Source organism: Dasypus novemcinctus, chromosome 24, assembly GCF_030445035.2.
Source record: "Dasypus novemcinctus isolate mDasNov1 chromosome 24, mDasNov1.1.hap2, whole genome shotgun sequence".
In the NCBI taxonomy this organism is placed as follows: Eukaryota; Metazoa; Chordata; class Mammalia; order Cingulata; family Dasypodidae; genus Dasypus; species Dasypus novemcinctus.
The window spans coordinates 16,035,286-16,050,056 of record NC_080696.1 but is presented as its reverse complement, the minus strand read 5'-3'; the positions used below and the strand labels follow the sequence as shown (position 1 = coordinate 16,050,056).

The 14,771-nt window shown below is 45.9% G+C and overlaps 1 protein-coding gene across 1 annotated transcript in view; it reads left to right on the top strand.

The window, feature by feature from the left end:
* Positions 1–14,265, top strand: part of BFSP1 (beaded filament structural protein 1) — a 34,838-nt gene extending 20,573 nt beyond the window's left edge. The window contains exons 6-8 of the mRNA XM_004472394.3: positions 5,669–5,889; positions 7,646–7,731; positions 9,534–14,265. Coding sequence (XP_004472451.2) covers positions 5,669–5,889; positions 7,646–7,731; positions 9,534–10,450 — 1,224 coding nt within the window. The 3' untranslated portion in view covers positions 10,451–14,265. The remainder of the gene's footprint in view (positions 1–5,668; positions 5,890–7,645; positions 7,732–9,533) is intronic.
* Positions 14,266–14,771: the final 506 nt, after the last annotated feature.

The window sequence follows — 14,771 nt, the reverse complement described above, 5'->3', positions numbered from 1 at the left end:
CTTAACTCTTTGTAAAAGAACAGTTTTATATTTATACTCGTAACCACAGTCTTCATCCACCACTGAAATCAGTGTTACAGTCCCTAGATTATCCTCTAGCTTCCTTTGAACTGAGATTTATGTCCCTAGACTACCCCTTTTAGCCACACGCATATTTATAAACCAGCAGCATTAGTTATACTCACTATAATGTGTAACTATCAACTCTATTCACTTCCACGCTTTTACAACAAACCTTATTAAAAGTTCTACATACGTGAAGCACCAGCTCCCGTTCTCAACCCTCATTCTGTCTCCCAGTAACCACCAGCAAGTGGGGTCTTAGCCTGAGCCGTGACTCACCTCATTCAGGACGGGCCTCAGTTCTCTTTCTGGAGTCCTTTACAAACAGAGTGAAAGGGCCACAGACACAAGAAGCAGCCTCAAGAGACAGAAGGAGAGGTCCTGCGGCCGGAGGCTGGGCTCGGCGGAACACCAAGGCACGGAAAGAGGCCCCCGAGAGCCCAGGCCACGGAGCAGCTCGAAGCTGGGAGATGGGCGGCCGCCATCACGCCCGCCGGGCGCTGGGTCGCCCACAGCTGAGCTCCAAGACGGGCCTCTGGAGATGATGCCACCCTCAGCTGCAACTGGTGAGACTGCGTCTCTGATGAAGCCTTATTTGGACATTTCACCGCCTCAGAACTGTTGCTTTTACCTTAATAAATCCCCGATATAAAGGACAAGCCATTTCTGGTATGTTGCCTTTGCAGCCTTTAGCAAACTGAAACACCCTCCTGCATAAGGGAGCTGTGAGGTTGGTGCATCGCCCGTCTTAGCACAGGTATTGCTTGTGAACCCTTCCGCTCATCCCCAGCAGCTAGCCACACGTGGCCCCTCTTCTCTTGGCTACACGCCCTGCACGGCCCCCATATAACTTTGAAGCAAATTCCAGACATCATATCCTTTTATCCATCCTGAGAGCTCACTGTGTATATCTGTGGGTAAGGATTCCCTCTACAGGCCATAAACCCACCTTTACAAGTGAGCAATAATTTTTATCATGTCATCAAATGTCCAGAGATCAAATTTCCAATTGTCATAATTAAAAAAAAATTTTATTGTTTGAATTTATCCCTTCCCTCCCCTAGATGGTTCTCTTGTTCTCTTGGCTCATTGTTTCCTCACCTTCTTCAGGAGGCACAGGGACCTCCCACGTGGGAGGCGAGTGCCCAGCGGCCTGAGCCACATCCTCTTGTGGGCTGCGGCATCTGCTGGCTCATGGCATCTGCTCATTTAGGCATCTGCTTGTTGCCGCGGTGTGGTATCTAGCTTGTTGCGGTGGGTGCAGCATCTGTTTGTCTTCTTTAGGAGGCACCGGGACCCAAACCTGGGACCTCCTGTGTGGTAGGCAGGGACCCAACTGGTTGAGCCACATCTGCTTCCCTAATTTTTTTATTGAAGTAATGTTTACCTACAGTGAATATTGCTCTTTTTAGTGTATTTCATCCCTCTTGATAAAGGCATGCAGTGGGGTGACTACCCCCACAATCAAGACATATGACAGTTCTACACTCCCGCTCCCCAGTCCCCTGTGCTGCCCTTTGTAGTCAGCCCTTCTTCCACCCCAGCCCCTGGCACCCACTGGTCTGTTTCCCATCCTTACGGTTTTGTCTTTTCCAGTATGTCATATAAATGGAATCACAAAGTATGGAACCTATAGCAGCTTGATAGTGTTTATAAATTCCAAAAACAGATATTGGATTATGTTTGTAAACTGCTTTGTTCCCCTGGGCATGTGAGATTATATTGGATTCAGAGGTTTCACTTTTACTTGATTAAATAATGATTGAGGCTTTGATTGGGCCACATCAGTAGGATGTTGAGTCCCCACCCCCTTGGTGGGTGGGACTCACAAAGAAACTGCACCACAGAGAAAGGAATTTGGAGTTTTTGAGTTGGAGCCCCGGGAAGTAAACACACAGGGGAAGAACACAGAGAAGAAGATATGTGAGGACACAGAGAAGGCTCCATTAGACACAGCAGAGGCCCCAGAAAGAGAGACCGGCCTTTCGCCTGATAGTTTGCAGCTGCAGAGACCAGAGCCATGAGCAGCTGAGCCCAGAGAGAAACAAGAGAGAAGAGACTTACCTCAGCCATCAGCTGATGTTGGAAGGAGCTGGGACGACAGAGCCTTCAGAGGAAGAAGGAGGCTGAACCCTTGCAGATGTCTGCAGCCGTCTTGCTCCAACATGTGGCAACAGACTTTGGTGAGGGAAGTAACTTATGCTTTATGGCCTGGGAACTGTAGGCTTCTACCCCAAATAAAAACCCTTTATAAATGCCAATAGACTTCTGGTAATTTTGCATCAGCACCCCTTTGGCTGACTAATAACAGGGCCTTTTTCATAATAGTTTTTTCAGTTTGTTTGAATTGGGATCCAAATAAGGGCCACACTCTGCAATTAGTTGGAATCTAGAGGTTTTCCCATCCATCCCTTTTTTTTTTTTTCTTCCTTGAAATGTTTATTGAATATGCATACTTAAAAAATCTACACGCTCTTTCCTGAACGTCTGGGAGATTGCAAAGGTTTGCTCCAAGGGCCTGTTGATGCTGGGCCGGCCGCTCCCTGCTCTGGTTCTGACTGGGCCAGCATCCAGCAGGCTTGCTCTTCAGACCTCTGCATGAAGACGGAGACTTCATGACTCATTTGTTCATGGATGCCTTCTTGTCTTTGAGATTCAATCCTTAAACCTTTCATTTTGAAGGAATTTCAAATTTACAGGACTGTTGCAAAAATAATACAAAGCCCACCCAGATATCCAGATCCACCAGCTTTTAACATTTTGCCACATTTGTCATATCATTCCATCCATCATCCATCCATCCAGCCATCATCCATCCATCCGTCCATCATCTATATCTATATCCATCTACCATCAATTTTCTAAACCTTTGAGAGTAGGTTTCATACATGAGTCTCCTTAAACATTGGCTGCACATTTTCTAAGAACAAGGATAATCGTCTGTGTGACCATCTTTAGTACAGGTAAGTTCAAGAAATGTGACGTCGATGGAAAGCTCACAGTCTAGAATCTGGGTTTTCATGCTTCCCAGTAGGGCCCTTTTGGGCATTTTCTCCATTATTGGATCCAGTAGAGTATCACGTGCTGCATTTAATTGCCATTGCTTAGAGAGGTCTTTTAAATCCCTTTATTTCTTGGAAGTGTTGGCTCAAGTGTGTAAAAAGCCCAATAAACACTCTGGTCTTGGTAGATACCAAGTCCTCGGGTGTGATTTGGTATTTGGCATTAGAGATGTCTGCCTGAATGGAGATTTTTAAAAGGACGAGCAGAAACCAGATCAAACTGGCTTAAACAGAAAGGGCCCTGTTCTGTTTTATTTTGAAATAATTTTAGACTTCTAAAAAGTTGCAAAAATAGTGCACAGATTTCCCGTGTACTCTTCAACCAGCTTCCCCAGATGCGAGCATCTTAATAACCGTAGTACAATGAGGAAAACCCAGAAAATAACCTTGACCCAGTACTGTTAGTGAATTATAGACCTTTCTAAAATCTCGCGTTTTTTACCTGGGTCAGCATCCTGCCTCCATGTAGGTGCCATGTCGCCTTTATGTCATTCTGTTGCATGGTTTTGCCTTTTGGGATCTTGATCCTTTTGCAGAGCCCAGGTTAGGGATTTGGTGGAACGCCCTCCGTTTTGGTTTCTGTGACGTTTTCTCGGGAATAGAAAGGCAGTATGTCTGTTTGGCAGGAATTCCAAGGATGCCAGGTGGTGCCTGCCAGCTTTCTCCATCGTAAAGATACTCTTTTTCTCCAAGGCGAAGGGCATGGCAGGCTGGTTATGAAATTTGCGAGCAGGACATGCAGCAGGAACCAGGAACCAGACTCCGCGGCAGCTGCTGTCGCTCTCTGTCTCCCTCTCCACCTCTTTCTTCTCTGGCCAGTCTGTCTGTCCATCTTTGCTCTTCAGTGTCGTGTCTCAGCCTCTCTGAAGCATCGCCTTTCCCAGCTTCTCCATGCGCAAAGCCTTGGGCTCCAAGTCTGCGTGCTGGGGGGTGGAGACCCTGCCGCCAGCTTGCTGCTCTCTCTGCGACGCCTTTCCAAGCCCCCAGGGGCGGTCTGGCCGGCCCGAGTCAGGTCCACTCCTGGTTCTGACAGCTCGGCTCAGGGGAGGGGGCCTGCGGCTGCTGGGAGTCTTTCTGTGGGTGGGACGGGGGCTGACAGCAGATGGGGGCGACAGGTGCTGGGCAGGCATCTCCCCCAAGTACCTGTACCTCCTCCTGCCTTCCTCCCCTCCCGGCCACCTTCCCCCGCTTCTTTCTTTCCTTAATGATGCAACTGGTGTGCTCCTAGAAAGCCTTTTAAGTTAGTTCCCCCAAAATCATCGTTTAGGGAACCTCACTCTTTTAAGAGATGGCGCTAAATCCACGTTGAGTGGAGAATTTGTAGCAGTAGGAGCGCTCATCCTGATGGTCTGAGTGATGCTTGGGTCTGGAAGAGTGAGATGCCTCGTTGTGGACACTCCTCAGGTTGAACGGAGGCGCCGTCGGCCCCTTGCTGTGTGGCTCTGGCCATCAGCACTACCTGGAGCGTAACAGGAGAACCCCTGGCCCCGCCCCAGACCTGCCGCCTCAGAGTCTGCGTCCTCCCCAAATGCCCATGCGATTCCAACGCGCTGCTCCAGGGAGAAGCGAGCTTGGTGTGTTTTGTGCTGTTTTGTTTTGTTTTTCAGGATCTTGCGTGTCACAGCCTTTCCTACCTGAGAAAATGAGGTTGTATAGAAGTCACAGCTACAAACACGACATTTATAAATAAGCATATTTATAAGTCTTCATGCACTGCTGAAAGCCCTTAAAGTGAATATAAGAGGGGAGCAGATTAGCTCAAGTGGTTGAGCACCTGCTTCTCATGTATGAGGTCCTTGGCTCAATGCCCGTACCTCCAAAAAAAGGAATGACTGTAAGACGACTGCTTTCTATTTTCCTGCCTTCATTTTTAGTTGCCCTGGATTAGTATATAAATTGTGTTTTCCTAAAGTTATTTTATGTATACGCAAGTGCTAACACACCACATTTTAGCTACCAAAACATAGATGTAACTCTACTGATCAAAAATCAGGAGCAAATTAAAGCACCGTAGTGACCAAGTGAGGAAGGAAAATCCCCCCTTTAGTTATTATTATTATTATTATTATTATTATTATTATTTTAGGAGGTTCCGGAGATTGAACCCAAGACGTTGTATATGGGAAGCATGTGCTCAACCACTGAGCTACACTTGCTCCCCTATAAGTTCTTGTTTACTTTTTTTAGCTCTTTGATTTATACTAGTTTATTCAAATGTGAAGGCTATCAGATTTACATGAATTTATTAAAATGACTTGAATTTGAGCTGCACATATATTTCCATGGAGAGCAAGGTAGGTTTTATTTTCTGGGTTTGTCCTTTGGGAAGGGCGCTGTTGCTTCTCCAAGGGGAAACCAGCTCAGTGTGCATATTCCTCCTTGGCCGGAGGATTCCAAAGTGATTCAGGGCTGATCCCTTACTGGCAGGAAAACAAGCAACAGAACAAATAAGCCTTCATGTGTGGAGCCAGGTTCTTCGGGAGAAGACGCGGTGTTAGGGGAGGCGGGGGGACGGCTTTCCTTACAGGCATCTTTGCCCACAGACAGCGACTCTGGAACAAGCTATTAAAAGTGCCCACGAGTGTTACGACGACGAGATTCAGCTCTATAATGAGCAGATTGAGATCCTGCAGAAGGAGATTGAAGACAGCGAGAGGGTTCTGGAGAGGGCTTCCTGTGACTGCCGGCAGCTGACCCTTGCCCTGCAGACCCTGAAGAACGAGCTGGACCGCTATCACCGCATCATCGAGAATGAAGGCAACAGGTGTGCTTGTGATGGACAGAGCGGGAAGGGAGCACATGCTCAGTTCCTCATCCTCGCGCCTTTCTCGTTTTATTGAGCACCTACTCTGTGTCAGACACAGTTCTAGGCAGTGGAGATGTGATAGGGAATAAAACCCAAATCCAGAACCTCATGGAGCTGCCATACTGGTAGGGGAGACAGATGATGAGTGAGTTTGTAACCTTAGGGGTTTGACAGCTGACAAATGCTGTGGAGAAAACTCTGGCAGAGAAGAGGAAGTGGTGGTGGGGGTGATGGTGGGAGCATTTGAAGTCTGAAGTAGTGTGGTCAGGAAAGGCCCCATCTGGGAGGCTCTTGCTTGCCCCACAGGTCTCTGGGGACATAAACACCGTAGCAGCTGGGATGATCAATAATTGGCTTTCAGACTCATCATTTCAGCGTCTGCATAACTGAGCTGTGACTTGAGCCCCGCTCATTTCAAGACAGATGGGAAGTCCCTCTCTCCAGCTTCATTATCTATCTCAATCCCATCTCCATCTTCTATCTATGTCTCTATCACTGTCATCTCCATCTCCTACCTCTATCTCCATCATCTCCATCATCATCTCCATCTCCTACCTCTATCTCCATCATCTCCATCATCATCATCTCCATCATCGTCTCCATTTCCAACTCCTATCTCTGTCTCCATCATCTCCATCCTATATCTTTATCTCCACCTCTCTCTGTCTCTTTCTATCTCTAGATTATCTGTCTAACCATCATCTACATCTATATCATCTATGGCTGTGCCATGTCAATGCTCATATCTAGAGCTATCCTTTATAGAAAAGACTGGGGACTGCCACCACGTAAGAGAACTCAGAATCTCTGTATCTCTGTAAAGTCATGATTCTTCAATCTTGTTAAATTTCTGGGTTTAGGTTGAATTAAAAGAGAAACACCTCTGAAGTATCCCACAAGGAATAGATCTTTCCTTCACTTGGGTGCTTTATCTTTTCTGTGAGCTCTTGAATGTTCAACAAGAAAAGTAAAGTTACCCTTTTCTTCTGTAGTTTTGGTCAGTGTATCTTGCATAATTCCAAATGATGTGTATGTTAGTGTGAAAGATTTGTGTACGCTTTTTTGAAATAAGACTTGATCCTTAATAAAATTTTTATTTTGGGGACAGGGCTTCCCCAAAAAGTAATTTTGTTAGTTTGCAAATTTGAATTTTGATATAATAGCCAAGTGATAAAAATGTTGCAAGAATAGAACAAGGAACTCCTGAATACTCTTTATCCAGATTCCAATTATTTACATTTTGTCCCAAATTGTTTTTTTTAAATCACTTTTTTTGTATTTATATTGTAATATATATTATCTTTAAGAAAAAACAATTTGGCAATACCATGTCTTGTTTGCCTTAAATACTTTAGCCTGTGCTGGCCACCCTTTTATTATAAAACAAACAAGCAAAAAGCAACAAAACAAAACAGTCCAATAGAAAGGTGGCATTTTTGATGATAAGCTTTCCCTGCTTTACAATTTTTCCCTAAGCATGTTTCACAATTTTTACTTAAGCACAAAGAAATAATTATTTCCTTTATGTCCTCATCCAGTGCGGACATTATGTGTGGTCATCTGTTTAAAATGATGTGTAATTCACGAGCAGTTTGATCTTGAGAAAGCTTTTTTTGTTTTTGTTTACCATTCGAGAGTCCCCGTTGCTCCCTGTCCATGTTTGACCTGAAGCGATAAAGACGGTGACCGTGCTCTTTCTGGTTCTTCCTGCCAGGTTGCGTGCTGCCTTCATCGAAACCCCCATCGCCCTCTTCACCCAGTACCACGGGCCGCCTCCCAGCTCTCATTCTGGTGGGGAAGGTAACGCACCCCAGCCCTGGCTTCTGCTTTTTTCCTGACATGTGAAAAATGGAAAAACCACGTGGCGTTCTTCTGACCCGTCTGGGAATTAGATGGTTTTACGTGAGGTTTCCTTCCTTCCCTTTTCCACATAGTCCCATGGGTGCTGTGAGTGGAGAAGTCTGCAAGCAGAAAATCAGATTGGGCCATAAGCCACCTTGTGGGCCGCATCTCTGAAGGTGCAGCAGATCCCCGTGAGCTCATGCGGATGTGGACACCGACTTGTATTTCTTTCCCCCACATGAAATGAACTATGTTATTAAAAGGTGCTCAATCTGTTTGTTGTCCAGAGCAGAGCAGATGCCCAATTATTGTCCATTTTCTCCTCTTTTCAAAAGTGAGGAGCAGTAGGCTAAACGACCGGGACTCTGCCCTTGTGTTTGGGCTTTTTGGGATGGTTTCAGGCAAGACATCTAAATCTCCCTGGTAGGGAGCAGACCCAGCATTTAGAGACGACGGGAGTGTCAGCTGCCCATATTTGCAGGGCCTTGAAGTCCACGTTTCTCAGAAAGTTCAGAGGAGCTGGTGGAATTGGGGTTTCCAAGTCAGGATATCGTTGAGAGAAGCAGCAGTTCTGCTGCCAAAACACCAAGGCATGGCTCCTTATACTCGTTATCCAGATCCACCAATTGTTTACATTTTGTCCCAACTTTGTCCCAGTTATGCTTGCGAGCTTTCCACAGGGCCCTTCACCCCTGAGGCCCCTTGCTTGGCTGAATGCTCAGCTGTCGCCATCTTGAAATTCTTAGTGATTTTGTGCAGGGGCCCCCATGTCTTCATTTTTCCCCTGGGCCCTGAAATTATGTAGCTGACTCTGCAAACACCCCTCCTCGCCCACATCAGCCCCCAGCTGGCCAGTCTCTTCGGCATGTTCCCTCTCTGTACCTCCTTCTCCTGGTTGTTTCATGCCCATTTCTGCCATTTTTTGCTCACTGAGCTCTCTCTTCATCTTGTGTAAGTCCTTGCCAGCTGCCATTGCTTTATCTTAATCCAGTGCAGGGGCTGGAGAAACCCTTAGGCTTGCAGGAAGGAAGTGTAGGGAGGCAGGGGAAGGTTTTTCTCTTTTCCCTGGATTCTTAAGCTTTTAGTTTCTCCTCTCCATCTAGTCTAAAGAAATGGCCTTGGGAAGAGGGAATTCATGTTATTTCTGAATGTCACAGCATCTTTTGCTCTTTTCTGCTCAGGAGGAAGGAGATGCTGATCAAGGGATGGCCGTATTTATTTAACTTGGGAGAAGTGTGGCATAAAGGAGACACTGGGTTGCTGACATATTCCCAAACCTGAGCGCACTCTGGCGCATCAGAGGCACAGGCGGCTCTGCTGTTTGTCTTTCGAGGCAATCAGAGGAGAGAACGGCCTCTGTGGAATGGGCTTCCGTAGTCTAGTCGGGGGATCCAAGGGTCCACTACTAGCCCAGCAGGGGCTGTTCACACTGTCAGCACAGTAGCATTGTATGTCTCAGTACGTTGTGCCCCGTGCGTAGCCTTAGCACTGGAGGCCTTCAGCAGCACCCTTCCCTCTGGAAGCCCAGAGAGGTCAAGCGACTTGTTCAAAGATGCACAGCTGGTCAGCAGAGCTGGGACCTCAGTGCCTGGACCTCGGACACTATGAACCCAGGGCTCTTTCCTCATTGCTTTTGCCCCACGTGTAGCCCATTGGTCTCTGATTAAAGTCAGGGTAGTTTTGAACGCATTTGTTTTCTTTCCCTTGCATTGACAATTATACTTGACTTACTGCCTTCAAAAAATTATTTATTTTTTTAGATCTCGCCAGAGCCGTGCAGGATATAACAGCAGCAAAGCCAACACCAAAAGGCCTTCCCAAGAACGTTCCAAGCAGAACGGAGATCACAGATGAAGACAAAGAGGATGGAACTTTAGAAGACACACCATTAAAAGGGCTGGAAGACACCAGGCGGGTGCAGGTGGCCCTTAAAGAAGAAGGCGAACCTGAGCCGGAACCAGGGGCTCAGGGCGCAGGGCCCCCCGGGCAGGAAGGGGCTCCAGAGGATGTGCCAGATGGAGCACAGATAAGCAAGGCCTTCCGGAAGCTCCGTGAGATGGTCAAGGGGTGGGCGGGAAGCGCCGGCGAGCTGGAGCCCCCAGCGGAGCGCTACACCAAAGGGCGGCACGTGCTGGTCACAGGGGACGCCAGCTACGTGGAGCCCGGGTTCTGCTCCTTCTCCATCCCGGCCAGAGGCAGGGTGGTTGTGTCCACTGAGGATGTGTCTGCACATCCCGACAGCCATGTGGAACCCCAGGCCCCTATGGAGAATGGACAGGGGGATCCCCAGGGGACAGAAGATGGGCCCCCTGCTGAGCAGCATACCACAGACCAGGGGGATGGGACAGACACAAAAGAGCTGGAAGGGCTGGGGGAGAAGGGTGAGGGCCAGGAGGGTGGGGCTGCTGGGAGACCCTGTTCCATGGTCACACCTGGTCCAGAGGGACCGTCTGCACCCCAGTCTCAAAAGCCTGGGGCCCATCAGGGTGGAGCTGAGGGCCAGGGGCCTGGGAGCAGCAGCCTTCCAGGAGGAAGCCCTCCCAGGGTTTTGGCATATGAGACAGTAGAGGTTGTGGAATCCATTGAGATGTTTTCAGCTGAGAGCGTTCAGGCGTATGAAGAAACGGCTGTGATTGTGGAGACCATGGCCGGAAAGACGAAGGCAAACAAGAAGTAGAAGAAAGGGCATCTTAAAATGCCCAGGCTTAGTTGGAGAAAATGTCTCTGGGGCCACTCTAGGGGAAATGCTTTGTTTTTTTTTAGAATAAATGACAAAAGTGCAAGGGTTCCTGTTTGGATTAGAGCATAGTTGACCTGCCTGGCCTTGCCAGTGAACCCTTAATTAAAACACTGTTTTCTTTGCTTGAACCTTTGTCTAATTAATAGGGGCCTTGGGAATGTAGGGGGCTGTTTTAGTTTCCTTGGCTGCTTAAAGCAAATACCGTGAAATGGTTCAGGATGAGCAATGGGAATTTTTTGGCTTACAGTTTGAGGCTGAGAAAATGTACAAACAAGGCATCATCAGGGCGTTGCTTTCTTCCCAAAGACCAGCTGCCGGCAATCCTTGTTCCTCTGCCACGTGGCAAGGCATATGGCAGCATCTGCTGGTTTCTCCCTTCTCATCTGGATTTCCTTGTGCTCCGCTTCTTGCTTCCATGGTTTTCTCTATCTCTGTTCATCCCATTTGTAAAGGACTCTAGTAATAGGATGGAGGCCCAATCTGAATGAGGGAGGCCACCCCTTACCTGAAGTAGTCTCATCAAAAGCTCCCACTATTACAAGGTCCTGTAGATGGCTTCCCTACATTGCTTTCCAAGGTCTTTATGGTCTTGGCTCTTATATTTAGGTCTTTGATCCATCTTGAGTTGATTTTTGTATAAGGTGTGAGTTGGTAATCCTCTTTCATTCTTTTACATATGGATATCCAGTTCTCCAGGCACCATTTGTTGAAGAGGCCATTCTCTCCCAGTTGAGAGGGTTTGGTGGCCTTGTCAAATATCATATGGCTATATACGTGATGATCTATATCAGATCTCTCAATTTGGTTCCATTGGTCAGTATGTCTGTCCTCGTGCCATTACCATGCCGTTTTCACTACTGTAGCTTTGTAGTATGTTTTGAAGTCAGATTCCTCCAATTTCATTTTTCTTTTTCAGTATGTTTTTGGCTATTCAGGGCCTCTTTCCTTACCAAATAAATTTCATAGTTAGTTTCTCTAGTTCATTAAAGAATGCTGTGTTGATTTTTATTGGGATTGCATTGAGCATTGAGTCTGTAGATCAGTTTTGGTAGCATAATAATATTTAGTCTCCCTATCCATGAACAGGGAATATTCTTCCATTTATTTAGGTCTTCTTTGATTTCCTTGAAGTGTTGTGTAGTTTTCTGTGTATAAGTCTTTTACATCTTTAGTTAAATTTATTCCTAGGTATTTGATTTTTTTATTTACTGTTATGAATGGTATTTGATTCCTAATTTCCTCCTCAGATTGCTCATTATTGGTGTATAGATATGCTACTGATTTTTGCGCATTGATCTTGTAACCTGTGATTTTACTGAACCCATAAATTCTAGAAGCTTTGTTGTAGACTTCTCAGGGTTTTCTATGTATAGGATCATATCATTTGCAAATAGTGAAATTTTGACTTTTTCCTTTCCAATTTGGATGCCTTTTATGTCTGGTTCTTGCCTCAGTGCTCAAGTAAGTACTTCTAAGACTGTGTTAAATGGAAGGGGTGATAATGGGCATCCTTGTCTTGTTCCTGATCTTAGAGGGAAAGATGTTAGGATTTCACCATTGTAAATGATGTTAGCTGTGGGTTTCTGATATATACTCTTTATGATGTTCAGAAAGTTTCCTTCTATTCCAATCTTTTGCAGTGTTTTTATCAAGAAAGGGTGCTGTATTTTGTCAAATGCTTTTTCTGCATTTATAGATATGATTATGTGATTTTTTTTCCTTCAATCTGTTTATATGGTGTATTACATTAATTGATTTTCTTATGTTGAACCATCCTTGCATACCAGCAATGAATCCCACTTGGTCATGGTTTATAATTCATTTAATGTGTTGTTGAATATGATTACCAAGTATTTTGTTGAGGATTTTTGCATCTAGGTTCATTAGAGAGATGTTCTGTAATTTTCCTTTCTTGTGGTGTCTTTGTTTGGCTTTGATACTAGAGTAATGTTGGCATCATAGAATGAGTTGGGCAATGTTCCTTCTGTTTCGATGTTTTAAGAGTTTAAAGAAGAGTTTAAGCACAATTGGTGTTAGTTCTTTCCAGAATGTTTGGTAGAATTCACCTGTGAAGTCCTCTGGCCCAGGGCTCTTCTTAGTTGGGGGGTTTTTAATGACTGATTTAATGACTCATTACTTGTGATTGGTTTGTTTGAGATAGTCAATTTAATCTTTTGTCATGTAGGCTGCTTCAGGACATGTATACAGAGTACATAAAAACGTTTAGATATTTTCATAGTGGTTTCATAGTGAGAGAGTGCTGAGTTCCTAGCCAGGGAAGCTCTATCACATTCCCCAATGGAACAGCAACAATCCCCCAAGTGCTTTGGCAAAGACCAGTAAAGATGAATGGTCCAACAATGAGCCCTTGATACTGATGGCTCCGATTATGAACCTGTGTGCCTGAAATATGAACTAGGCCTAGAGCTGCAGGGTGCCTAAAAGTTACCTCCTGAGAGCCTCCATGTTGCTCAAATGGGGCCACTTTCTAAGCCAAACTCAGCGTGTAAATGCATTACCTTACCCCCAGCGTGCTACATGACTCCCAGGGATGAGCGTCCCTGGCGCCGAGGCATTACTACCAAGCACCAGCTGATGATGTAACTAGAAAAAGACCTTGAGTAAAAGGGTCAACTCAGACCAGCAGAATATCTCAGCCTACATGTAATATCAGGTGTTAAAAACTACCTTTTGACCTTCAATAAAAGGGGAAAATGGAAAGGACAAATGAGTTTATATGGCTATGAGTCTCCAAAAAAGAGCCGGGTGGTCATCAGAGGGGTAATGCTTATGCATGCCTCAGCAGGGTACCAGAGACAGCCAAAGTAGATAGAAACCCAGATACTGGTTCTCCTGAGGACTAGAGACGCACAGGTTCTATGGTCATGGCAGATGGCTCTGGAGTTCAGGGCCATGTCAGTTGGCCCTACTTTGGAGTTTGTGTTCCTGAGTGTGATGGAGTTGGACTCAGATATGACCTTTCTACACATGCCTCTTCTGTTACTTTTACCGGACCTGTGGTTGGTGTTTGGGTTGGTGTATACTCGGGAGACCTGAATCTCTGACCATGTGACAGCCAGGCCCTGAGCCTCAGCAGACTTGCAACTCCTACCTTCTGGTTTACTGGACTTACCCTGACCAGCTAACAGGGAGGTGAAGAAGATCAACCACCACACCAGGGAGCCAAGAGTGCCTACAACTGCAAGCAGGAGAATTGCATCCATCATCCAAGTGGAATCTAAACCCCCTCTTGATGTAGAGGGGGACTGGACTTAACCATCCCAGGTTTCCACAGGATGGAAGAATAGAGTATAGATTAGAGTGGACTTACTGGTGTTCTGCTGGGGAACTATTGTGATTAGTAAGGGAAGAAATTGTAATATTGATGTGGAGAAAGTGGCCATGGTAGCTGCTGATGGTAGGGAGAGGGAAGAAGAGATATGATGTGGGCACATTTTCAGAATTTGGAGTTGTCCTGGGTGGTGCTGCAGGGACAGATGCTGGACATTGTGTGTCCTGCCATGGCCCACTGGGTGGAATAGGGGAGAGTGTAGACTACAATGTAGACCACTGTCCATGTGGTGCAGCAGTGCTCCAAAATGTATTCACCAGGTGCAGTGAATGTGCCATGATGATGGAAAAGATTGTTGATTTGGGAGGTGTGGGTTAGGGGGGATGGGGGTATATGGGGACCTCATATTTTTTGAATGTAACATTTAAAAGAAAATAAAGAAGAAGAAGAAAAAAAAAAAGGCCTCGCTTATGATGGGTTCACACCCACAGGAGAAGGTTAGATTTAAGAACATGGTTTCTGGGGTACATCCAGCTCCAAACCACACAGTGGGTCTGCCATGCTTCGGATAGGGACCCTGGGTATTTTAAGAAGGATGCTCAATTAAATGGCCACCAGACCATACTCATTTAGGAAAGATGCATGTTCTTCATCATTGTTCCTTTAGAGACTCAGAATGTTTAAATTTCACGCACAAAAATGGTAATTGATGTCATTTGGCTCATTTTCATCCCATTTCAAACACAAGAGCATGCTGTTGGTGGATGAGTGTTTTGTTAGAGATAACATGGTTAAACTTAAAGGTATCTGTCTTGGTTTGGGCTCCCTGGGATGCAGCTCCTGAAGCAAAGATTTGACTGTAAATAGTTCCTTGAGGAGATGGTCCTAAGGAACAACCGTGACGTGTGACAGGGAAGGGAAGGTGCCAATAAAAGGCGTGTGACCAAACAGCGTATTGGGCAACGG